Source organism: Falco naumanni, chromosome 4 (assembly GCF_017639655.2).
Source record: "Falco naumanni isolate bFalNau1 chromosome 4, bFalNau1.pat, whole genome shotgun sequence".
Lineage (NCBI taxonomy): Eukaryota > Metazoa > Chordata > Aves > Falconiformes > Falconidae > Falco > Falco naumanni.
In genome coordinates this window covers 3,456,083-3,483,144 of record NC_054057.1, presented here as the reverse complement: position 1 = coordinate 3,483,144, position 27,062 = coordinate 3,456,083, and the positions used below count along the sequence as shown (strand labels likewise).

General features: G+C 42.0%; 1 protein-coding gene across 1 annotated transcript in view; it reads right to left on the bottom strand.

Moving 5' to 3' along the window:
* Window positions 1-398: 398 nt before the first annotated feature.
* Window positions 399-27,062, bottom strand: part of TRIM71 (tripartite motif containing 71) — a 62,960-nt gene continuing 36,296 nt past the window's right edge. Inside the window, 3 exon segments of the mRNA XM_040589418.1 lie at window positions 399-8,149; window positions 10,843-10,977; window positions 21,877-22,044. Of these exon segments, the coding sequence (XP_040445352.1) occupies window positions 6,698-8,149; window positions 10,843-10,977; window positions 21,877-22,044 (1,755 nt within the window). The 3' untranslated portion in view covers window positions 399-6,697.

The following is a 27,062-nucleotide window of genomic DNA, read 5'->3' as shown; positions in this document are numbered from 1 at the left end:
CAAGGTTAAACCAGGAACTCTGACAAAATACTGGAAAAGCTGCATGGAGTACAGGTGGAGAGTTCAGTATTAAAGCCATTTCCTCCAGTCATGACAGTGAGGCTGTTTTAATAGACCAGAGAACTAGAAGTCTGACACTGCATCAAAACTTTAAAAACAAACAGACAAACAAAAACACACGAACAACAAAAAAAAAAAACCCACCAACAAACAACACTTCTCTCCATAGCAGCCCAGCATTTCTCCTCTCCTTTCAAAGCAGGTGCCTCTAGCTAAAGTTGTCAGTAGTCGTCATCTGGAGGCAACCAGGTTCAAATTCAGACAAGTGCTTTTTCTTTTTTGCATTCTGACAGAAGAGAAGGCTTTGTCTGGGTAATACAGAAACACACATACACAGATTTGCCATGAAAAAAACCTCACATTTATTCGATTAAACAAAAATAAAATAAACTGCATAGGAACATTTTAAAGTCCAGAGAGACACTGACTTTGTTTTAAGGCTGCCAGTAGCTGATACATCGTCTCCTTGCTACATCCTTCAGCCTTCCCTATGGACCACAAAGATACATTCAGAAGCCTCCATTAACACAAGGGTTCTAACATTTTGCTCACTTATTCTACGTAAAAGTTTGCACATAACCTGTCATGCTTTCTTCTCTGCAGTACTCAACATCTGACATCTAAAAGTTATGTCACTTCTTGTTCAAGTAGAAATGTGATGTCCTTTTTGGAGCATGGAAGTTCTTGTCACAGCCTGTCTCATTATGAATTAGATAGAAAAGCTCTGAGCAGCTCATTATAAGTAGAATACTGTCTGTCCTGCTGAGACATTTTTATTATTATTATTATTAGGAGAACAGCATGATTAATCACTAAAGTAGAAAAGAAACAGCTGCAACAGAAGAGGAAACTACAAAACCAAATTGACTCAAGATGCCAAACATCCAAAGACTGACAAAACCATTCTAGACCCTGATGCAAACCTGCACCGAGGCAACGCTACTTAATACACCAGTAATGAAGTTTTATAAGACAAGGCCATACATCTACAGTCAATTAAATGAGGGGAGGAAAAACGCATGTTTGACAATGGTTTCATGTGGCTGACCTCCACTTTCTTCAAGGCTTCCAGTTTCTATCTGACTTAAATTGCAGGCATGTTCAACCCTCACTACTCCAACAAATTGTGCACGAACCAAGCAGTGCATGACAGGTAATGCACAGTATAAACAAGAGTCACATACAGTAAGAAACCCCCACCAACTCAGGTGACTAAGCACACCTTACAAACTAGTTAAAAACTTTTTAGTCATTTTAGAAAAGAAACTAAAAACAAAACCCAAAACCAGACATCTCTCCCTCTGAAGGAAAAACTACTACATTGTCTGAAAAGTACTCTACAAACCTATAAAAGGACTTTTTTTTTTTTTTTTAAACTAGTCTGGTCGTTCAAAAGGAAGTTACTTAACTACATCACTACACGGACACTTAACATTCAGTCAGTAAGGCTCTACGAGAAGAGCTTAAAAAATTATCTACCTGAGTTTGTACGTTGATACAATCATTAATAGAAGGTCTAAGACCATGCAGGTACACAAAGCATTTTTAGAACCATTATTGGTTAAACAATGATGGAAAAAGATGCCAGTCTGGCTCGTTAACCCGTAAGATCACTTAGAGACATCAATGTATGTTTTTCCACCATAACATTTACCAAACCCAACACAGCCTATCATTATTAGGGGTCTCCTGTACCCACTTGTGTCACCCCCTAATATGAGCAGGAGAGGAAAAAAAGATTTTTTTCAATATAGTAATCTGAAAATGTGCTTCTGCAACTTTACTCCACAGGTAAAACAAGGGGCATGTTGCATGTCGGTATAAAGTTGCATAAAACCCCCCAACAAACTGGTTTTAAACTGCCTCTCCTGAGAATGTCTGAACCTAAACTGCCCTCCAGGAATAGGAACACGGTTGCTTTGTCATGGTGGAAAAAATCCCATTGAGTCAAGAAAGCTAACCAATACAATCACCAAGTCAAAAAAAATCAGGATCTTATTCCCTTCAAGCATTTGGTATAGCATTGTGTTTACAGCAATCGTAACTTTAGTCTTCCCAAACAGGATATATTTGTAGGCATGCATAAAAGTTTTTCTCTTGTAGAGAAAAGACCTAAAGGCCTTACAGACATAAGAACACTGCAAATGAACATGAAGTATGTCATGTCAGCTAGTAGTGTCATAATACTGAGAAAAGTTTACATCTCCATACTTCTGAAAACAGAACAAAGTGTTTCAGGTATCAGTCCAGTTTGCCTGAATATTCAGGTTTATTTACAGATTCTCTAGTAAGGGCAGCTTAGCATTTCCATGGGCAGGCAGCAAAAAAGCAAACAAAAACAAGCAGTCACCACATTGTACACACTTACTATCTCCCCTTTCGGTTAAAAAGGCTTGTCCAACAGGCAGGATGAATCCTTCCCCCAGGCAGATTCTCAATTATTTCTCAAACCTGTCTGATGCTAAAATTGAGGTAGATGATTTACTTCTGCAAAGTGAGGTAGAACTTCAAGAAAAAGATAGTGGCATCTCTAGTTGTGCATTTTGTACCACAGCAAACTGGGTTTCAGACTCCCAAGGACTCAAAGACCAAAGGTACAATATTTGTCTAACGCAAGTACCAGTGTTTGTTTTTTATACAGCTCCAAACTGTTTCTCTAAATCTCTACTTTTAAATACCCTATTACCTTTTGGCACCATTTGGCTTACACTCCTTTAAAAAAATAAACAAAACACTTTGGCACAATTTTTTTTTTTTTTTTTTTTTTAAACCAGAACTGAACAAAGAAATCTTATGATCAAAGTCATGGCAAGATAAGCCTACAAGCCTGCTCTCTTCAAAAATTAATTTAACTGTAACGTAACAGACTGTGCCCATTTTCCTGCAGCTCCAAGGGAATGCCACATCCAAGTGCCTTGGTTCTTTCTCCCAACTTGGTTACATCTGGCCCCAAAATACACTAGTTTTCAGGTGTTGTCTTCCTTCCTTCACTTTCTTTACACATTTAAGGTTTATGGGCTTCCTTAAATAAGTTATATTTAAAAGGTTACTAAATAAAAAGGACTGAATTATCTGAAGGACCTGCATTATTAAGTACTGAGCCTGCTTCAGTTTGCTACTGAAGTTCCTGCTTAAAAGAGGTACGAGAAAGGACAAGATTGCTTCACAGGCTAAACTCAAACTAGCCATACTGACTGCTGATATGTTTTGTCACGCAAAAAGTTTATGGAGAGCCACTGGTTTAAGCTGGCACAGCGAAATTCCTTTGGGAGTTCTAGTAGACGGGTCTGCCACCTGCATTCCGTTGTTCCCCAATGTCAGAGCTAAGAGGCACCGCTCACCTCACCCTTCTCCAGGCCATTTCCACTAGTTAAAACTAGTCTGAATGTTCAGTTTGCAATCCAGCTTCAAAGCCTTGCTTTTTCTCTCTGCACGCGTGTACGTTACGATGCTGGGGCATTAACCTGAGAACATGCATAGCCTGAGAACATGCATGGAAAAACCGAGCAAGGTTTGAATCTCATTTAAGTATTACTTTTATAAAAGCCCCTACTGAGGCATCTGACGTTGACATTGTGTATTACCGCTACTTAATTTCATTGCATATGAAACACTCCATTTTATAAGCTACACTACCACTTTTCAATGAGACCAAGCGTGCTTAGCACTATCTATGACAAAGATAAGGAATTATTTTGGGTAGCTAAACAGTAGTGTTTTTAAAACGAAAAAGCTCCCCAACACGTTGAGGTCAAACACTCGAGAGGTTTGGTTTGTAAGCAAATCCCACTGAATTAAGTAGACAGCAACCGAAAAGAGTTACAGTCAGTCCTCCTGACAGAGCTGGACTGGGGGGTTGTGCAACGGCTCCACACAAAACAGCGAAGGGCAGCTCCAGCGTCTGTCACCTTCACCACCGTGCCCCTGGAGAGGGGCAAAAAGGTTTCTGCAGTTCAACACAATCCTGAAAGCACACAACTTTGTTTTTTTAATGCCTGGAGAACAACTCCCTTTCAGCCCCAGAGAAAGGGAGAACCCAACAAGCATTGAAGCACAGGAGCGTTTCTAGCACGCTCCAACACTGTCAGCAACTCTGGTCAAGGTATCAAGAGACCTGGCATTTTCATCAAGACATGATAGGATAAATGCAAGGACACTGCAAACTAAACGTTAAAGCTTTTTAAACCAGTTTTCTTTGGTATCTAGATCTTGCAGGCTATTAGTTTCCACAGCCCAAGTTGCAAATAATTCTTGGATTGAATAATACAAGACAAACACAGACATCTGTCACAACTGTAGGCCGCCCAAGAAGGGAGGCATGTACACAAGCAGAACTTGAAAAAGTCGAAGGTAAAACTAGCTTTCTCTCATATCCATGTTTTGAGTGGCCACAGAAATTTAATGACAGATATCCATATAAAAGATTATCCTTTAAACACTATTTTTAAACCATGCTATCCTAAAGATTAAGCCTAACAGAAACACACTGCTTTGAAGAGTTTGCTTCCTTGAGGCTCAGGCTGAAAGGCAGCACAGTTATTTCATCCTGTTTAATTTAGGTGGTTTTTTCTCACCCTTCTTTAAAAAGAGGTTTTGCCATCTCATGAATCTGTGTCTTTCTGGTCCTTTAGTTTAAAGCCTCCTCTGAAGTGGTAGCTATCTGTCTGCACACATCATCAGGATTTCTACAAAACCCAGAAAGTTAACGCTCCTTGGGGAAAAGCAGCAAGAAGGAAAGTGCACCTTGTGATTTCTCACAAACTTGTAAAGAGCCTTTCAATCTCGGGTCACTTTTGTGCATGGTAGATGGCATAGAGATGAACCCTTTCCTTGGAGGATGGTTAAGGCTCTTCAGACTTTTTGATAACCATGTTTATGTTTCAGAGACCTTCTCTTGCAAACAGTAAGGTAAATCAAATCCCATGGCATTTTCAAGCCTACTACATTAATTTTTCCATTGCAAAAGAGACAGAAAAGCCCTCTGCTCCCTATCTTAACCACTCGTTTGCCACCAAAGGCCTTATTCAGAGGGTGAAGCAACAGCTCTGTAGAGACTGTATCTATCTGCATTAACAGCTAAACTGGAATGCAAGAAGTTGAAGAACAAAACAAAATACTTCCAGGGACTCAAAGTCACATTTTGCTAAAGGGATCTATCTCTAGTCTCCCAAAAAGTTTCTGCTTCTCAGAAAAGCTGTTTTTTATATCCCGTGAAAGAGCTAACTTCCCCCTGCCTCCAAGCTTTTAAGAATCATATACATTTACTTTACGAAGAATTCTTTGGTACTGCCCTGGAAAAAAAGCAGCAAAGTTTCAACTTGATGCAGTTTGCCTTATGCTGGTACTGGTAACTTTTCACTTGGTTCTGTCGCAAGAGATACACGGTGCTACAGGCCCACCCCGCCCTAAAAACTACAGTAGACCTGCCTAAATTTTTCAGTCCAGCTCTTTGGGGAAGCCAGATGATGAAAAAAAAACCCCATAAATACATTTTTGTCACTGATAGGGTTATTGCAATCCTCTTTAAACACAAAAAACTGTTGAATTCTCCAAAACGCACCCTGAATCTCCAAAGCTGTGCTTATTTCTTACTTTTGGAAAAAGGTACCACTTCTGTTCTAACAAATCCATCACATATTATTCCCTTAAAGTCTCTCTATGGGGAGGGGCAAAAAAAGCTAGTCATTTCACAAGAAAGTAAATCAAAAGGGATTGATTTTCCCTGTTTCAATGCTCCTTGTAACCTCTTCTGTTATCCAGATTAGGTGCACTGATAAAAGAAACAGTAACTTTTTAAAAACTAATTTAGCTTTTAGGTGAAAAGGGTAAAAAATACTCAATGACAGGATACATTAAAGGAAGCCTTGCTTTTCTCATCTAAACTTTACAACAATCGCACTAAACCACTAAACTGAACAATTTGGTTTAAACTTAAAGAGTTTTTGTGCATTTTCATCAGCTTCACTTTGTGCTGTTGGATTACTGTGTTTCAGAAAAAAATACACAGAAATGCCAAAAAGATGCAAACTTGCTCTTCCCGGCGAGTGAATCCCACTCACTTTCACAAAACGTTCAAAGCCGTCTGGGAACAAGACGCTGTGCTCACCAGTAAATCAAACACACTGAGGTATAAAAAGGAGAACAGGAAAAAGTTCTCTGCTGCAGCAGCAATTCAAAAAACAAAAGTCCCCCCTCCCATGTCCCCACCCACAGAACTGCAGTACGGTCAAGAACACAAATTTCTCTACAAACACCTACTACCATTTTCTCCGTTTAAAAAAGTTACATAGAGCCTTTTTTTTTCTTTTTTGCTTAGTCTACAGAACTCATCACACAAACCACCTAATGTGCACAGCAACACTTGTTTGTGCATGAAACCCCATGCGGGGGGGAGAGGTAAAACGTTCTGAACTGTGAGTGTGTGGGGATGGGGAGGAGGGCAAGAAACTGGGGAGGGAAGGGAGGACAATGAGGTAGATAGAATTTAACTTTACAGGCTCACTCCCTGCGGAAAAGATAAGTACATTCATCTGTAAAAAAATTAAAGATGAGGTAGGTTTGAATTAACGTTGTATTTTTTTTCATTTTCTCTTAGAAGAATTTCCCTGAGACAGTTTCTTCCTAATTCAAACACAGATTAGAAGACGAGAATTCGATTGTTTCCAAAGTCGACCACAACAATCATGCCATCAGGGGTGACAGCTATACCTGAAGGACGGTCCATCTGACCAAAGCTGCTTCCCTGAGTGCCAAACTTGCATAAAAAGCTACCATTTGACTCGAATATCTGCACCCGGTGGTTCCTGGAATCGGCCACGATGATGCGCCCCTCCTGATCCACCGCCACTCCCTGCGGGCGCAGGAACTGGCCGTTGCCGGTGCCCTCCGAGCCCAGAAAGCGTGCTGACTGGCAGTCTGGATGGATGACCAGAAGGCGATGGTTGTTGAAGTCTGTCACTACCAAGTGGCCCTCGTGATTGAAAGTCACACCTCTGGGGGAATCAAAGTGCTTCCAGAGTGCCCCTTCGAAGCCATACTTGTTAAGGAACACGCCGTCGGGCCCGAACAGCTGAACACGATGGTTCCTTGTGTCAGAGACCAGGATCTTGCCCTCTGCGTTGACGGCCACATCCCACGGGTAATTGAATTGCCCGTTCTTTGTTCCTTTCTCTCCAAACTTCAGAATGAACTGCCCCTCGAACGTGAAGATCTGGATGCGATGATTGTCCTTGTCAGCCACAACAATCCTACGCGAGATGTCACAGGCCACGCCAGCAGGGCGGTCGAACTGGCCCGGCCGGGAGCCCAGCGTGCCGAACTTGTGATGGAAGGTCCCGCATGGCTTGAACACCTGGATGCGGTTATTACTGCGGTCAGCAACAATGATGTAGCCTTCTTTGTCTACGCTAACCCCCCAGGGGCGGCAGAGTTTGCCATCGCTGTCTCCCTCGCTGCCAAAGGAGAGCCCCGGCAGCCCAATGCCTATGTAGCTGCGCCCAGATTTCACCACAACTTTGAAGGGGCTGTTCTCAATGTGTTGGTTGCACATCATCACGGACACCAGGTGTTCTCCCTCTAGCTGTGGACGGTAGCTGACCAGGTAGGTCCCATTCTGCTGATCGCTGACATCTGCCCCGAAAAGGTTTCCATCTGGGCCCATCACTACTGCAGAGATCATGTCACCTCCCGAGAGGCGAGGCTCACCGTCATGGTCATAGCCTATCACTGTGAAGGAGGCCACCTTGCCTTGCAGCGCACGCTTGAGGCCTTCCCCAGTGGCTTTGGTCAGAGGAGCGAAAGCCCCGCTGCTGACAAAGCCCATTGATTTAATGGCCATATACAATGCCTGGTCAGGGGGGGTGAACATGATCCTGTCGTCTTCCTGTGGCTGGAGAAGGCCTCTCACATTCTTCAGCTCCTGCACCTGAGCCAGCATGCGGTCCCGAGCCAAAAGAATATCCATGGTACGACCCTCCTCCAGGACCTGCTGAACAGCACTGATGGTGTTGTCCAGCTTATTTAGGTTCTGACGTAACTTTTCAACTTGCAAGTAGAGCGACTTAGCCTTGACTTGACGAATCTTTTCCACCTTGTGGGGGACAGGGCGGAGAGAAAAAGCACATTTACATGAGGGAAGACAATGCATAACACAAACATTTCCTAATGTCACCCTTCTACATAAAAACTGCCGTGCAGTTGTTGCAGCCCGTTAACACACAACTGCAGAACAAGCCTCTGAAAGCCGTGATGTAGACAGAAGTGAGGAAAAGTTAATTATGTATCCAAATTCAGGATTATTATTCTCTCCCACCCCCCAGCCAAAATCATACATTCTTGCTCTGCAGACCTGAGGCATCGGCACCATTTGAAAGGAAGAGTCGCCTCCTCACTAATAATGATTTGCTTCCTCAAATGCTGTTCTGTGTTCTAGTCGCAAGGTACTTGACGGATCATCCAAATCTATGCCTTACTTAGACTCCAGGGAGGACAGAGATTACTGCAGGCCCGAGAGAGAGAAGAGGCTTCTCTAGCCAGACTCAAAACCAATTTCCGAAGTAGGCTGTTACCACACAAAGCTAAGGCTAGCAGTCTGCATCAGCTCACACACATGGGTTCTTCTTGTTCCCCTGCCTGCCAGAACTGTTTTCATGTGACTGGGTAATACCAGATGCCTATCTCCAGGGATTTTTAAGGTCCAATTATTTTAATATTTTCTTGCAAACGCTGGCAGTCATGCTGAGCTAGTGCTTTACAACAGGATGTTTTATCATGTCACTTCAAATGACACAGAAGGTTGCTGCCAGTCCTTCCTTGGGGGACTGAAGCTCAAGCAAAAATGGTTTGTTTGTAACTATTTTAAACAAGCCTATGCTTATCTTTACTTGTGAAAAAACACTTTAGACCATCTGGCAAAGACACCTGCCTTGTAAAACTAATGAAACATGTAATTGCTTTATTGTTGTAAAAATACATTTCCTTAAGTCTTAATACCTGCTTGGCTGCAGAACAATACCAGCAATGTATTCTAACGATGGACAACTCTGTCTGAAGACTCCCTGGTTATACACCGACTAGATAACAGATGTACAAACACGCTATTTCAGCTATTATTTGAGGCATGCAGGTTTTTCCAGACTTAAAAAAAAAAAAAGTCAGAGATGCTTCTTCCAGTAGATTTCCAAAAGACTACTCATCTTAGGTCTCAGCTTAATCCTTGGCCTCAGCTTTTTTTGCCAAAATGGTTTACCATCATTGCCTAGTTTCCTTCTTAAAATAACGTTTTGTAACCTGACGAGAACGCGCTCACAGTGCAGACATTCCGATCAAATGCATTTATACAGCCTCTTGGGATACAAATAGCTTAGTGGCAGCTTTTATTTCTCCTGTACTAGGAATACCTCAAAAGCTGCCAAGCTTCTTGGGGAAGGCTAACGGTACAAGGGGAACTCATTTCCCTCAATCCAAATACCTCAGAAAAAGCAGCATTAGAAGTACGGTAACCATATAAAGTACACTTTTAATCTTGCCACTGACACTTATAAAAGAACTATAGAAAAAATAACTTCTCTTCCAGGGGATTAGTTTCACGGTAGCTAGAATAGTTCCAAACAATAAACTCTTACCACTGGCCACTTTGCTGGCAACATATATTAAAACTAGAAAGTTACTGTTCCAACCAATGTTCATGGAGAAGAGGTGAGGGGGAGAAGTACTTTAGCAGGATGGTACTGCTTCTTGGCAGCACGTGCCTCACCAACCACATGTACATGCCACCCTGCTAGTACAGTCTCAGTGGCCACACAGCACATGGTTCCTGCCACACTTCACCTAGTGCGACTGCATATTACTGGAGCATTCTCCATTTACTCCTAAACTTTTCCCATCTTAATCACACATTTTTGCTCCTCTACACCAGTACTAGCAACCACGTGGTCACAGGACAAGTCAGTTTGACTCATGGGATCCAACAGCAGAGTGAGCAGGCTTCTGTTCAGTTCTGCAAGGGGGACCCCAAAGGGCCAGTCCAAACTAAGCTGTGCTAAACAAGCAGAGAAGAGCCGTGAACACCAAGTTGCCTTTCTACAACAAGAAACTTTACTCCTTCTTCCTTTCCTCTCTCAAAATACCACACAAGGATCACAGCTGAAGTGAGTGCAGGAGTTTGGGATTGTACAGATACTCTTGCTGGAAAGTATTCTTTTTTACTGGAAAAAAAACCCCCATAATAAATCCGAGGGACATTAACTTGAGGGTCAAGTAAAGTTTTTTAGGCGTGGGGATGATTAAAAGTCTCACACAATTGCGACTAGCCTTTCTAGAAAAGGACAGAGCATATATAGCTTTGCTCCTTGCCTTTGTTTATGAGCAGTGGATTGTGTAAGGAAACCCACACTCTACACACCTAATTCTACAGCAATATATTACAGAGGTTTTGAAGACGCTCCTTAAAGCCGGCGCCTGGGGGCCATGTGCTCCGCGGTCAGCACGGGGACGCGCGGTGCCGCGGCCGCTGGCCAGCAGGGGGCGTGCCCGCCCCACCGGCGGGGTACAGCACACCCCGGAGCCCCACCGCCGCCTCGGGTGAGAGGTGAGGTACCACCTCCTGCGCAAACCCCGCCAGCATCCAGCATCCTGCTGCCTACAGAAAACAGTAAACTAGCGTTTCGATTCAGTGTTCCTTGGGAGGCCATCTGAAACTGGCCACGGGCTAGTTAAAAAAGCCGTTCTCAGTTCGGAAAGGCAACTTGCCAGCAGTTCAAACCACAGATGTAAGGTGCATACCTTCCACAGCAGCTCACACTCGCGCTCTTCCAAGGCCTTCTTATGTCTAGTAGTCACTACTTTGACTTCAGATTGTACCACCTTCGCCTTCATCTCAACCTGCTCTGCCACAGCCTGGGCTTGTTCAATACTCAGCTGGGGAGGAGAAAAAAAAAAGAAAAAAAAGACAACACACTTAAGGCTCAACCAAAACAATTAGAAACGCATCAGAGCACCAGAGGACCGCAGCTTACATTTCACTACACCTTCAGGTGAAGGCACAAAATGACAGTTCTTGGGTTTTTAACAGGCCTTTGCCCATTTCATACATCAGAGCCTGAAAACAGACCTTTTTTTTTTTTAAATACATCCATTACACGGAGTTTAATGCCTTCACTGCACCAACACCACATGACCGATTCCCTGTGCAATTCCAGCAAGCAGCTAATATGAACTTAAACAAGAGACTCGCACAGCGATTGGTACTTGTGTTTTCCTAGATACAGAAAACCCAGTTTGTCTTGTCCCTCAAAATGTTTCAAAACTGTTCTTGTGTGATGGCTCTGCCTTTAGTAAGAAAGGCTGCTGTAGGAAACACTGGTGTATCTATGCATCTGAGCTGTGCAGGAACACCCTAGCAGAATATGAAGTTAATCAATTTAAAAAAAAAACAAAACACAAAGATTAGATTGTTATCGTTAAACAGCATTCATGTAGTTATTCACTCCTTGGATAGACACCAAATTCTTTCTAATATAGCCTTGTAACACTAGTATTTTAAAAACATTCTGCAACGGTATTCTGCAAATATGCAGAATGCATCTGGAAGAAACACTTCTCTTCTCCCCTCAAAGAAAAAAAAAGTTTCCTTGAAAAATCCTCCCCAAACTGCTCCCAGTTTCACAACATATTACAGAAAAGGGCATAAAACCCAAATACGATTAAAAGCAGCCAAATCTGAAGGATCACAGCTCCCAATGGAAAAGGTTCATTAACATCAGTTAACAGAATCTTTTCAGCACCTTTGTCATACAGTGAACCAGCATTAACATGCAGATGACATCACGAACCTTTAAGATATTAAAAAGATACTAGTTTGGTAGTTACAAAATTCTAGAACAAAATGACAATATTTGAAGGTATTTCAGCCTAGAAAAATGAAAGCTATGGGGGAATCTTACCAATGTATACAAATACCCGAAGGGAGGGTGCAAAGGGGATGGAGCCAGGCTCTTTCCAGTGGTGCCCAGTGACAGGCCCAGAGGCAATGGGTGGTTCCCTCTGAACATCAGGAAAACTTTTTTTTCACTGGGAATGTGACTGAGCACTGGCACAGGTTGCTCAGAGGCTGTGGAGTCTCCATCTTTGGGAGTACTCAAATCACCTGAACATAGTCCTGGGCAACTGGCTCTAGGTGGCCCTGCTTCAGCAGGGGGTTGGACAAGACCTCCAGCAGCCCCTTGCAACCTCAACCATCTTGTGATTCTGTGGCTGTACCGTCAAGCAGTTACTTTTTTCTCTTTTCATAAGCTTGGTACATCACAGTATTTTATTTATAAGATTTTAATACTAAGCAACATACAGAAAACATCTAAATCCCTACCAACACACTACACATGGCTGTAGTAGCTCAACAAGCTGCTGACAGCTGAGAACAGTTATTCAAACTCACCTTTGTTTTCCACAATACATACTGAAAGCCACGGAAATAGCTATGGGTATCTGCTTTTAAATACAGCATTTTAGATAGATTTTACACAATCTTTCCCTCACTCTGCTCTGAGCAACTGATCCACTTCAAAAGTTGAGCTGTTTCAGACAGGGTAGCCAGGAATGCTCTGGCAGAAAACATCTTCAGAAACGCAGACCTGATAGAAGTGGGTACCAATGTAATTTAAAGGCTTTACTGTACATTCAGGGCCGTATGGAAGATATCCTTAGTTTAATTCTGTGTATGTGTACCAATCTAAGAACCATCTGGATGCAACAATCTATGAACTACCCAATGTGATCCAGCTTTGTCTAGAAAGTCAGACAGACAGGGCCTTTTTGTTATCTTTCATGGAATTAGTATTTTCAAACTGATCTAGCAAGTTCAACAGCATCTAGTTTATGCCAACAATGGGAAAGCTACACCATGAAAACACAAGTGTACTGTTACTTGGGACATTTTTATTCCAGGTAGTTCAAGACAACTAGTTTGAATTAGATGTATTCTTCCAGGTCACATAGGAATAGAGAACTGCAAGGAAAAGGAAGACTAACTTGGTCAGGTGGTCAGTCTCCAGAGACAAGATGAAGACAACCCTCAGAAAATAAGGCAATGTTTCTGATCTTTAATCCGGAGAACTCTCTTGCACACTGGCAGGGGAAAACAGGAGGGGCTACCTGGCAGCCCTGCAGCACAGGGCTCAGTAAGATGAGCATGCCTTTCAGCTACCCCTTCTTCATGCAACTCCCAGGCCAGAGTCACCTTCACTACGTTTTTAACAGGGAATGTCTTCAGACTCGTGGACAGCCCAAATACCCCAGCCCCACTGGAGGCAGACCTCACCTGCCTTCACACAAAGCTTCTGGCAGATGAGTTTCACTCAACACTTCAAGTTGACAGAAAGTGAAAAGTTTCACCGCAACAATTGGCAAAGCAGACATGAAGTCACAAGTGGCCACAGATTAAGGCTTCATAAATGCCAGTAAGTCTCAGTCCTAGCTGGAAGGATTCACGTGTAAGAATACTGTGCCTCTGCCACCTCTACATCATCATTCAAATACACAAGCAGCTTCCACTGCAGGGAAAAGGTAGCATTTCCTCAAAAACAGATTCTTGTCAAGTATAGCAAAACACCCTCCTCTTGCAAGAGAAATGGGTATCTCCTTGAGAAGCGTTAGGGAAACAATGCTATCCCACTCATATTCCAATTCTAGCAAGCATGTCTGAGAAAGCAGGGAAGTCTTTGTTTTACTTGTTTGAGCTTTTGGTACAGCAGTACCCATTAGGACAACAATATGATCTGTGTGTATGCTTTCCTCATACTCCACAGCTAAGAACAATCCAAACTTCCCTCACGATTCTTCACTAAAAACAGTCTACCTTTCAAGAACTCTGTCATAGCAGGAGAGGTTTAACTCCCTGTGGATGCTGTGATCTTTCATCTGTAGGAACCAGTTATGGTAGGGCAAGTAGCCATACTTAATAGCACAAGGTTGTCTACCAACAACTCCTGTCATCAACTGGACTTATTTCTACTTGCCTGAGCCTGAACAGCTCAGATTAGTGTAAAGGATGCCCAAAACACTAAGGGGCTCTGATATTGTCCAGGATATTGGTAATGTTTTGGTAAAATTCACATGATCCTGCAGTCTTGCCAAAACAGGCTAGAACAGCCTGGGAGGCCAACCAGCATCAAACACACAGCAGCAGGCAGAGGTATGGTGGGGGGTGAAACAGCAACAGGCAAGTTATCTACCCAAAGCAAAAGCCAAAAGCTTAAAGTACAACTTCTGGAAGCCTTCTTGACATGGAAATCCCTTGTTCTCTTTGATTACTGTAAGATACCACAGCTCTGCCATGATAACTCCCTCCTGCTGTTCTGCAGGCATTTCCTGTGCAGAACTTGTCTCAGAGAGGTCAACTTTTTAGGAAACATGTTAAGCAGCAGCATTTCTTGTTCTGGTCAGACACCACACAATCTTTTTAACAACAAATCCTTTTAAAGGAAAGCAGCTTTTATGATGCACTCTCCTTATGGTATGCCATAATTATTCCAGTGCTAGTGAATGAGACGGTCAGCCAGTTCACATGCTTGGAAAACAGAAGACAAGACCCTGTGTTTAGCAAAGAATCGCATTGGGTTACTGAATTTGAGATGGAGAACTATTTTGTCTCCTGCTGTTGGCTGATACAGTAAATCACTTATTTGCAGCTGTACCTATTCACTCGTGGCTTCTCAGGGTTCCAAAGATGGTCAGTACCACTCCCCATACTTAGAGGTGTCATCGGTGTCTTGTGTTTAGAAAAAAAAAAAAAGAAAAGGGACTTTGCAATGTATCTTGTAAACTTTAGGGTTGAAAGTACTCCAATTCCTCAGAGTAAAATTTAAAGTAACAACAGTGTTTGCGTAGGTGTTATATTCCAAAAGTCTCCAACAAAAGAAAACCTGCCACATAGAGCTTCCAGTGGTGCAGACAAGCATGCTTTCGTGAAGGAAAGCAACACAGACATCCATCATTAACTAGGCTATTGCTACCAGTACATTTCAGAATTTCTTGCTCTTATCTGTAAGCCTATCTAAATAGCAACAAACAACATTCAAACCACACTTCAGCAGAAGATGACAATGGCATGCAGTATTACTTCTACTTTGAGATTTCAAAATATTTAACGAGGATTATTAAACGTGCAGGTCTCAGTTTTTATTCTCTGCATATTTTGTACAAACAGAAAAGGCTACTTTGTTAATACATCTGCTATTCCTGTGATTCATACAGTGCTTTACATCTTACTAGACCTGGCACCCAGGGTGCCAGCGCCTACGTACGACAAGCCAAACCAAACACTCCTCTCCAGGACAAGACAGCAGAGCCAGGCATGCCTGGCCAGTCCCTAACATGCTCCAGACAGTTTTGAGTAAAAGGTGACGGTTGTATTGGACCCCCGGAGTCCTTTGTGAGCCCCCTTTTAGGTGGGCACCTCTCTGAGCTCCCCTTTAGCTACATTTAACCACTTGAGGTGAAAACTAGTAACATGCTATTGCTACAGTGGCTCTGACACAGCCACTGATGCTACAACACAAAGCTATGAAGAAACAGACTGCGAGAGCCAGAAGTAACAAAGCAGTACCTTTGGCTGCGCTTCTGGGTATCTGGGCTGACTACAGGGGGGACCCAAATCGTATTTGCCATTTTGCAGAATGCTGGTTTTTAGCCATTTTTCACATTTCCTGTCTTCCACTGGACATTAAGAACTGAAGCCTCAAGTTAACAAAACACCTTTTTACCGTTTAATCTTTACTTAACTATTCCTACGGAGTAATTAAATGTTGTGTTCTAGAAATACCACTACTCCAAAGTTTTCACTAGTGCTGCTTTTTTAAATGAAAAATTATGATCAGAAGCACATAAAGACTCCAGGAGAAAGAAAAAACATTACAAAGTGTGTGTTCTGATGGACTACTAACAAGAACCGTAGAGCTACTGTAAAGGTGCTGATGCCCTCACTGCATGGTTTCTGCAGTCTGATACTGAAATTAAATCAGTATGTCCAGTTATATCCACGCTGCACACAGTTATTTAAAGAGGCTAACTTAGATCTCTGAAACAGCAGAGCCTGTTAAATCCAAATGCTGACCCACGATGTTAGATTCTATCAATTCAGTTCAGAAACTGCAGCACAGCTCACCACTGAGGCAACACCATGAGACACATAAAAGCTGCTTATGCTAGCTATGCTGCAACTCATCAACACTAGCTTGCATAAGCATTTTTTAAAAGGTCCTTGGGATTTTTAATTCCATCCATCCAAAGATAGAAGGGAGGTATCATTTTTCAGACATTTATTCCCGTATTTAAGTGTGCTAGTTTAAGTTCTCCAGTGAAGGTGCAAAGTTTGAAATTCCTCTCCAGAGGTTAAGAGAAGAAAAAAAAAGCTTTGAGATGCACACTCTCTAGCAAACCCGTCTCTAGCTTTTAAAAGCACATTAAATACAAAAATCTTAAGGAAACCCTTCCATGTATCTCAAGTTAGCCCTCTTCCACCAAATGGAAGGTGTGCCATCCATAGCTTGTTTTCAGTTCTGTATGGTAACTAAGATACAGAGAGTTTGTTTCACATAAATTTTCCAGTTATCACTATTTCAGATGAGGATATAACAGCCAGGACATATAACAACCAGCTTTTTTCCAGCAACAAGAACTGGATATAAACTTTCTAATGTTCTTATACTAGAAAAATTAACTGGAAGGTCCTATAAAGTATAGTTGCAGTAAAGAGACTAAGATTAACAGGCTTAGCAGTGGCTTTGCAGTAATACTAGAGTACAGCTATAGCACAAATCACTGTAATTGGATCAATTTAAGGCTTCAGCCTAGAAAGTGTAACACTAAAAAATTCTCACTTAAAAGAAAAATTCTGACGTAAAGAGAATTTTAAAGTAACTTTTGATGGAGGGAGAGCTAAGAAGCCATGTTAACTCATGTCAGAAACCAACACTCACTCACTCTGGTTTGTACTGCAAGAACAGACTTTTTGCTTACAGTTCTAGGCAGAACAGTAGTTTGGACAGTGACACATGTCAAATCCATCTTCTCCAATAACCATCTGCTCATGTGTTACACTAAGGAACCCACTAAAACACAACACAAAACAATATCTAGAAGTACAAAGAAATTCAGCCTCTTGATATAAATCCTAGATTTCAAAAAAGCACAATTAACTCCATTTTGTTTATAAAGCTTCATTTCAGATTCTCAAAAACCGGCAAGCCCGACTTCAAAGCCACACACAAGGGTGCCTGAGCTAACTCAATGTGACAAGCCCAGAATGATCCCCTGCAGCACAGCGGTGCCATCCTTCTCAGGTATCGACCTCCCGGGCAGCACAGATCCACATGGCAACCCACCGGGAAGCTTCCACTGAAGGGCAGAGGCTCAAGGCAAGAGATCAGCTTCTTCCTCTGGCTGGCCAAGTTTCCTACAGTACCTCCCTCCCCCACTTCTCTAGAACAAAGGTGTTGGTCTACTTCATTCCACCTCCCCCACAATTTGGGAGAAGAGGCATTGCCTTTAAGGGCTGACCTGCCCCACCATCACCCCCCCCCCCACCCCCCCCCAAGCCTTTCATGCTTGTAGGCAAGTGGCTCCCTCTATGACCTGGGCATGACCAGTCTCACTGCATTAATTTACATGCAGAAGCCTGCGCTGTCAAACATCCCAAAAAAAACTATAGGTTTGGCTGGGAAAGAATGTTTGTTTTCCAATAAAATCACTTTTAAGACAACTGACACGAGCAGATCAAACTGTATTGTAACACGTTCACCTGGAAATCGACCCTAAATGGGAATGAGCGCTCAATGCTTTACTGTTACGCAAGTGCATTAGATTACACACACACATACATACATATATACAATTACACATGTATAGATGTATTTTAAGAACATGACATTTTGAAGAAGCCATCTATCTTTCATCATAAGAGATTTATGTTCAGTTTGTGACCAGTCCTTGGAAAAAATTCTGAAAGAAGACAGCTAAATGTGCGCTTTTATGAGGTAAAACATGGCAGCAGGACAAGCTCCCCATATAGGAAGGTATCAGGTCCTGCGTCCCCTTACCCCATTAATCCCATGTCAACTCTGGCGTTCATATCATCCTGTGAACCAATGCAAGTCCCTGGGAAAGGCTAAAAAAGTATTCCAGCAAGGAAGATACCTTTCCACTGAGACAAGAAAGAGGTCCTATAAGCAACAGTGTTGGGCATTTCTGCTCCATTCCCCTGGCATCATTAATAATCCTTGTAGCACTGCAGTGAACCAGTCAGGGGACTGACCCAGCCAAAAAGTAATCCCACAAAAAGATTACCCTTTCAGCTGGATCAGCTCACTCTGGCACACAAGCACAAGTTCTTGTGTTAGGGTCAGGCTTAGAAACACATGATCCAGGCCAGGATCAGTGCAGCACAGGGAAGCTTTCCATTGCTGCAGGACCCCACTGAGGGCAGAGGGGGGGATAATAATAATAATAAAAAATAATTTAAAAAAAAAATCAATCCTCTTGCTGCCAGGATTATTATTTTTTACAGAGGACTTCAAGTCCTTTTGAAAAGTGAGGTTTGGACTTTTCAGGAGTGACAATGTCAGGCTTCAGTGGATCAAGAGGCTGAAACATATCCCAACTCACAGCTTTTTTTTTTTTTTTTTTTTTTTTTTTAAGTCTGAAAAACAATCTTTCCTCCAAAGCTGCAGGAAGGTTTAAATAAACATTTCTTCCTAAAAGCCTTCAACTTTGGTTAACCAGATACTCTCCAGCCAGTTGATTCATGGCTTGATTTCCCCTCTCCTGCAACACCCTTCAAATTCCACCTTTTCCCCTTTATTCTCAACTACCCGTCCTCATCCACCTCAACATCTCATGTCAGAGAGCTATCACTTTGCCAGCCTATTAAGAGTTACTAGTACTGCAGCACGAATCAGTCCCACTTGTGTTACTACACCATATTACTTTTCAAGCCTCTTAGAGCTCCAGTCTACTTTCCTCATATTGCAGCTTGTAACAGCATTTAATTCTCTGTTGACCATTTCCAAACTTTAAGAAAAGCACTCAAGCCAATTGCTTTTAATTTAGAGTCTAGTTACTTTACAGTTTGTTTTAAATTCATGCTGACATGCCGTCTCCTCCCTAGGATAAATATATAGCTTCACAGCCCTGTCATCCCAAGAACAAGGAAAGCTCTGCTCTGTGAAAACTTTCTTATGCAGCAGGCTCACTGCATCAGCTTTTCCACTGCACCACATGCTCTTCCAGTTGTTGCTGATATTGCTCAGGTAGTAGAGCTGTCCTGAGTTGTATAGTCTTCCCGTTTTCTTCCTCCAGATTACCACCTCCTCAACTTCATCACTGATCTGCTCATTTACTACCCTTTTTCTGTACAGTGGTCCAGATTAAAAAGCCCACTAAACTAATAAAACTACTTGATTCTTGAAAAAGATAGCTCATTTTACAGAACCTTTACACAAGCTGCCCCCCACTTCCAAGATAGTCTCTTAACCTATAATAATTAGTATATAATTTGCAGAACACTTTGCTATGTGTGCTCTTGCTTACAGTTTCTTTGAAAACTGCTGATTTGACATCTTGAAATCAGTAATGTATTAGAGCAGCCCTGTGAGCTTTCACTACCATCACCCATGTTACAGATGAGGGACAGAATCAGAAAAAACCTAAGGATATGTCCGCATTGCAGAACGCAATATAATGAAGAGATACTGGCTTAACTCTCAGAAGCAAGACAGCAGCTGTACCATTTCCAGTTCTAAAACTAGCATGACTATGGGCAAGACATTGACTTACCAAACTGAGAGAACTGCACTGCTGTCTATTATTGTTCCTTCGTAGTCCATGGAGTCAATAGGTACTCAGACAAAACGGTCAGACAAATCTCATCTTAAATATGACTATGTGAAGAGTCAAGTCTTAGTTATAATTTTCTACAACACAGACAGCCTATAGTCAATACCAGTTGCTGAAACATAGGTTTTTATGAGCTATTTCGTAGAATCATTCAGGTTAGAAAAGACCTTTAAGATCATCAAGTCCAACTGTATAACCTAGCACTGCTGTAGTTAGGGTGTAGGATGGGCTGTAGTTAGACGAGGGCAAAACTACACAAACTAAGTTCAGTTGAGCTGCTTGTTCCAAGTTACATGAGCATAGCCAGGACCACCCACCTTTAACCTGTACCATCATAAAGCAGTCGGCTCACCACAATGGCAGGAGCCTCCAACATAAAAGCCAGGAGAAAGTGGGGGAGGAATGAGCAAACTAAACCCAGTAGGAAGCAACCAGGCACAAAAGCATTCATGCAATAGTAGCAGAGTGGTACTCAATGATATTCTGCTAGATTCTACCCCAAGAGACAGCCCCTTCTTAGATGATTTATCCGCACCAGTTAGATGATTTAGAGCCCTAGAGGTCAAAAGCAGTAATTGAATTACTAACAGACAAGCCCTTGTCTAGGACAGCCTGGAGAAATTCATAATACTGCACCAGTGAGGTTCTTTAAACTAGTATAATCCTTTCCTTCTTGCTCATTTTGGGGATGTGAAATGTTTCAGTATGGATACTGAAGCGCCTTATGATCCAATTTAAAACAAATCTTGGAAGAAGCTATGGTTTGCAGGATTCTGTCTTAAGAAGCAGTTTTAAATTAGCTATTCAGCTCCAAAAGCTTGGTGTTTGTGGTTCTGTTTTAACAAGTTACAGAGAAAGTTAGCTGCTGCTGTCCCACTGAACAAGCTTACTTCCTCATCTACTAAAAACAAGCAATGATGGGTGGACAAAAGGTTTGTTTGTTTGGGGTTTTTTTTAATTATTATTGTTTGCACCATGCATGTGCCAGGAAAGCACACCCACTTCAGAAAGTAAGTTTACTTCCTATCTATGGCATTCTACCAATGTTTACTCAAAAAAATCCTGTTAGTTAAATCTTAAGTGTTGAGTTTTAGAATATCCAGCTCAAATCTAGAGCATTTGAGGCTAACAAAGCTAGAAGATAGCAGCGTGAAGCTTCCCAATATGCTTTCCCCATTCAAAGTCTCTTTATACAGGCAAAACTACTGCTAATATCATACAATAGTTACTACTAGGTATTACTCAACAAAAGTTAACTATCTACATATCCCTGCAGGTTATTGCCCTATGTAAGTTCCTTCTGTGGTTTGTTTGAAGCACCATACTACTACCTGCCTTTCAGTCCTCACCAGGTATTTATATTTGCATTATAAAACATAGCTGAGGTTAGGCAGCTAATATTATGCATCTGTGTGTGTAGAGTAATCTTTGTATGCAGATAACTTCAGATCCTCTGCACAGGCAGGGTAGAAATTTCATACAAATCCAACAGCTGATTAATATTTTACATTTGGTGGCAACACTGAAGACATAACAAGAGTCACGGGTAGTTAGAGTCTCGACTGTACAGCTTCTAGCAGACATCTGAAACTAAGTCTCAGTTGTAAAAACAAAGCCAGGCTTGACACTGCTATACAAGACCAGAACTTTCTTCAAAATGCTTCATGCTCAAGTGCATTTGTAAAGAGCTTCATATATATTGTGATTTACATGACAGCATTATGCTGCAAGAATGCAAAACTCATATAACAGCACTTTGTTTGCAACTTCACAGCCACTTCTGTCAGAGATCTGAGAGAACAGAAGGGGTGAGAAGACTGACAGCAGAAGCAGAGAGCTTTTTGCCTTGACACCTTGCCCTGTAACAGACAAGCTGCGGGGAGGAAGGGGGGCAGTGGAAATAAAGTACTCAAGTTGGGAGTATCTTACTTGAATAGCTTGTCGTCCTTGCTGAGCATCTGCCAGGAGCTGAATGGTGAGTGTCCTGGAATCCTGTAGGGCATCTTGGAGGTAGATAAAGCTGTGACCCACATGTCGCCCCATGGTACATTCCCGACATATGGGGACAGAACAAGTATCACAGTAGAAATGCAGTACCTAGAAAAGAGGGGGAAAAAAAAATATCTGTATCACTATCTAATGAAGAATTGAAGACAAAACAGAGCCAGGATGTAAAAAATATATATATATATATATAAATAAATAAAAATCTAACAGCTCAACTATAAAGATTGTTACAAGCACTAGCAATAGGCAAAAACTTCACAATTGTTTCTCCACAGAGGAAGAACTATCCTTCCCAGTAAGCTCCAAATCATACTCTAACGGTTAGATGGAAGTGTCATTGTTTTCTTTGCAATACAATACTAGGAAGAGTGTCCACATCGCCTCTCTTAAGAGCGGAAGCCATCTGCCAACGCTTGCAGACTGGAGATGCCATCTATGGCAAGCTTCAGGTGAAGACTTTTCCTGCATACACAAATCCTGCATTCTCTTAAGTGGGTCATTTAATAATCAATGCACTGGAGAACTGCAGCACCAGCACACCCTCCCCCCAGAAGGGGAAAACATATTATGCGTGCTGAGAAGCAACCTCTGTGTTCTCAACATATGCAAGCCTCTTGTGTTCAGGGTAGTAACAGTATCAGGCAAGACTAAGACTCCCTCCTGCCACTCCCAACAGCAAAGCAAAAAACCTTTGCTATGACACAGTGTTGAGGCTAGTGATACTTAGAGATGCTCGAGTTGGAAAACAAGACTGGAACATTAGCATGCCCATCAGAGTATTTGAATGCTACAGTGACCTGGGGATAACCAATAAAACTCCATTTATTCACAAAGTACCCTAAAACCCCTATATTCAAATCATAGTGAAGTCTTAGAGCAAGATGTTAGCCTAGGAAGTGAGATCTATTCATCAGCCATAACTGCTCCCATTCCACCCAGTAGAGGGAAGCAGCACATAGAAATAGCATTTTCCATGGAAGCCTGCTTTCTTAGATGCAGAATCAGCTGTTTTGTTTTCAAAGATGCAAGTGAAGTGCAACACTTGAACACAAGTTCTGTATTCAAAGTCTTGCTCTTAACTGCATACACTATTTTTGTGAAGAGCGTGATGTTAGAAAATCTAGATTACCACAGAAGAGCCAACAATCTGCTATACAATGGCAAACAAGGTTTCAAACCACAAACAATTTTTCCATCGTCAGCTATTTGAAATCTACCTCACAGAAAGGAGCAAGAACAGAACAAAGATTAGACAAATGTTTGATATGCCTGTCTTCTCACAGCTGTCATACAGCCACTCCCAATTCCAGCTAACGGTTCACGATATGGTGCATAACATCCCCCTTTCCCTTCTCCCTGAAAAGGAAAGGGGGAGGACAGGACAGGTGATTCCTTCAGATTGCGCCTGTGCTGCATGAAGTGACGTTTTAAGCTCCTATAAGCACAACAGCTGAAATGGTAGATGGATTAAGTTCTCAAAAGGCCTGTGTGTGTGTTTGTGCACACGTGTCAGATTGTACTAACACTGCCCCCCTGCCCCCCCCCCTTTTTTTTTTTAAGAAGAGAAGTTCTGCTGTAGAGAAACTGAAACACTTACGTTTTGCTTCTGTTCAAATACTAAAACTCTCAAGCAGTATCTCTCATGCTCTGTCTTTTCTAAGTAAAAAGCTGCCTTGGCTCTGAAACTCATTGTTCAAATGCATCATCTTCCTCAGCTAGACTAGGGTTCCTTGTCTTTATGCTGCGGTTGTCTAAATCTGTATACAATGTTCACTTACTCATGCAGTTCTGTAATTTTGCTGTTGAAATTACAGGGAATGTTTATTACATGTTGCTGAATGACTCCACTTAAACAACTGAGAAGTTGAGAGTGAATGAAAACCAAGACAGGGTATCAAGTTAAGTCATATGAATCAGCTACACTTTTAAAACATACAGCAGGGATTTGGGGCCTCAATCAAGCACAGCAGCTGAAAGGAAAATGGTGACCATATGAACAGAAGTCCAGAAGCAAGTTAAATCTGTTATTAGTCCTCCAAAATAGTCAACACTAGAAGCAAAAGCTCAGTAAAACACCACAGATCATCAGTCCTATCACCCAAGCACTCCTGCTGCAAGTCAGCATCCAGTGATAAAAAGTCATCCAGCCATTCAAACCAAAGAGAAACTAAGTTTAAAGCTGTCCAGTTGCCTCTCGCCACCCACCACAATGTGGTGGAAAACATCACTCCTGAATTTAGAATGGAGAAAAGAGCCATAATCTCATTTCAGAAATATGCAAGTTACGTAGGACATGTAGGGCACCGGAAAGTCTTGGGTGAATACTACAGAGCCATTGATAAAGCCTCGTATTTGCTTCTTAATAGACAAAATGGCAAAAACAACCTAGATTTAAATCTGAGAGCAAAAGAGTTAGCAGGCTTGGCTGAAAAGTAGAAAGCAGTGGACTTATCTCCATCATTGCACTGTCATTTACTACACACACAGGAGAAGACACAAATGTGTAACCCCTACTGCTCTCGGTGGGGGAGCTAGCCACCAGATGACAACTGCAAGAGTCAGCCAGCTTCAAGATGAACTAGCAACTCCCCAGAAACTCCCTTCTGGACGCAAACTACAATAACCCCCGCCCCCCCAAACTTTAAAGAGGTACAAGGGCAATTCCCCTCCTGTGGTCAATCTCACATACTCACCGTCAGGAGCACCCAAGAGGCTGTACATCAGCTCTACCCAGCAGTGGGGCCGTGCTCCCAGAGAACTGAACTGGAAAGCACTCGGCTGCGCAGGGTGCCACAGCAAGGGGGATTTGTGCCAGCCCAGCTAACCCAGCTTGCAGCACAGCATCCAGCTTGCCTGTGCTTGTAACCACAACCAGGCATTTGTTGTTAAGCTCAAGCCTGCTCACATCCCTGTCCCTAGGTCATGGCCACAAAGGTCACGTACTGCTACGTTTTAAGTTTCTATGCCTATTTCTAAGTAGAAGGGGGAGAAAATAAACCAAACCTGCACCCCACCCCCATCAGCAGGCTACCGCCTGCAAAAACACATACAGACAAAAGTAGTACAATGCACAAGTGTGTTCTCAGTTCAGATCTGATGCACTTGTGTACCTAAAAGGCTGGCAGAGCTTCCAATTTCAGCAATGTGAAAAGGCCGCCCCACATTTCAGTTGCACTGTTAAAATAGTCACATATTGCTCCTTCTGTGATCATTATATGACAAATAACAAGACTGGTCTTGAACCACGGATAAGCAGGGGCAGTGGGAAGGAAGGCAACAGTAATACTAAGTCTTCCATAACAGAGATCAGCTTATGATACTTGACTAAAAAAACCCCACACACTAACACACCCCACAGTACTTAGAGAAGAGTCCTAAAATTTGCCCCCCTCTACCTTACCTGAAGAGGCAGAGATGATACAGTCAAGAGATCCATCAAGCTGTACAGTAACTATTGTCCTGTTGATTTCACTGTTTCCCCAAGTGTATCAAAACCTGGTTTATACGCCAAAACCTTCAAACCTGCTGTTTTTTCCAAGCCACACAAACATTCTGACAGGCAGGAAGAAAGAAATTAGAAAGCAGAGACAGATTTCTCCTTTCAAAGAAATTCAGTGTGGTGTAAATTGCATTTAATTAATTCTTTCTTTCTGTAGTAATTAAAAACAATTGCATTTTTATGTAAGTAAATATACAATTGTTTAAGATAAAAACTGGTGCCTTTCCAACACCCATTTTGTTAATCTAGTAAGGGAAAAAAGATTCATAAGCAAGTTTAGTAATGTGGGGGGGTTTGTATTTGTGTTGTGTTTTTTTTTTTTTTTTTAAGAACTGCTTCTTAATTAATTAGTATTTTAGAATCTCCACCAAAAATAAATGGAGAAGTCAGAAGCAAGAGGGGAACAGTTTTAGAGATAGTTAAAAGTGATTTATTTTAAAATAAATCAGCTATGGGTTGATTATTTCCCAAACAGGAAATATTTCCTGAATTGGTGGCATACAATTTTAGACACAAAACAATAAAGGGAGCCTACTTCAATTTAAACAGAATCAGTGAACCATATTACAGGGCTATTCATCTTTTACAGCCACAGCAGCCCAAGAAATACAACAGCAAGGCCATAAATGTGATTGCTTCAGGAAAGGCTGTACAGTGCACCGTAAAAACATTTTACAACAGCAGGAATTCCTGGGTGTCGCTCTCCCCATTTTTTGGTCCATCTGCTTTCAAAGGGGGCAGGGGGATGGGCGGAGATGTTGTTAAATGTCCCCTGGGACTGCACAGCAATCAATCATCATCTGATGAATGGCCACTAAAGTTAAACCCTGACCCCACTCCACAATTCCCACACCAGCTCTCCTCTCCTTACTGCTGACCAGCTTCCAGCATGCCCCCCCCTCCCTCCACCTTCCAGCCCTCACCAAAATTTCCCAAATACCAAGCCCAGACAAAAGCAATGGAATGTAGTAGGCACCATGACAGAGGAGAACTCAGCAGAAACAGCATCTGAGGAGGCTTGTCCTTAACCTGTGTTTAAATAAGTGTTCTTCCAGCAATACTCACAGTGCCCTTTTCCTCTCAGCTTGCAAACACTCGATTTCTCTCATTTCAGAGCACATTTAAGAGCAAACATGCACACCGTTGCCAATAAAGCACGTGGAATCTAGCCACGTTTAAGCATTTGTTTTCTGTCGTGACATTTCAGTGTCTCTTAATGATACCATTTAAGCCTACAGCGTTAACAGTTTGTACAAGGCAGCCACACATAAGGTCACATTATTTTAAAATATAAGCCTGATGCTCTAAAAGCTACCTTGTAACCTTAACAATAAAAAAAGCTTATGAACAGTAGCCTTTTGGTTTCCACCTTTTGGAGAAGTTTCAGAACAGTATTTGTAAGTTAACTTAGTTTGAGTTTATGACCAAAAAAAAAAAAAAAAAAAGAAAATACTTCCCATAGTCAGTTTTAAAATTTTCCATTACTGAAGGTGTTTTATTATCTAGTTCCCTTGACAATAACTCAAACACCAGGGGCTTTGTTAGGTAGTGTGTAAAGCTTAGATGACTATGAATTTAGTATAAACTAATTTTCCAAGGAATTTTGGTC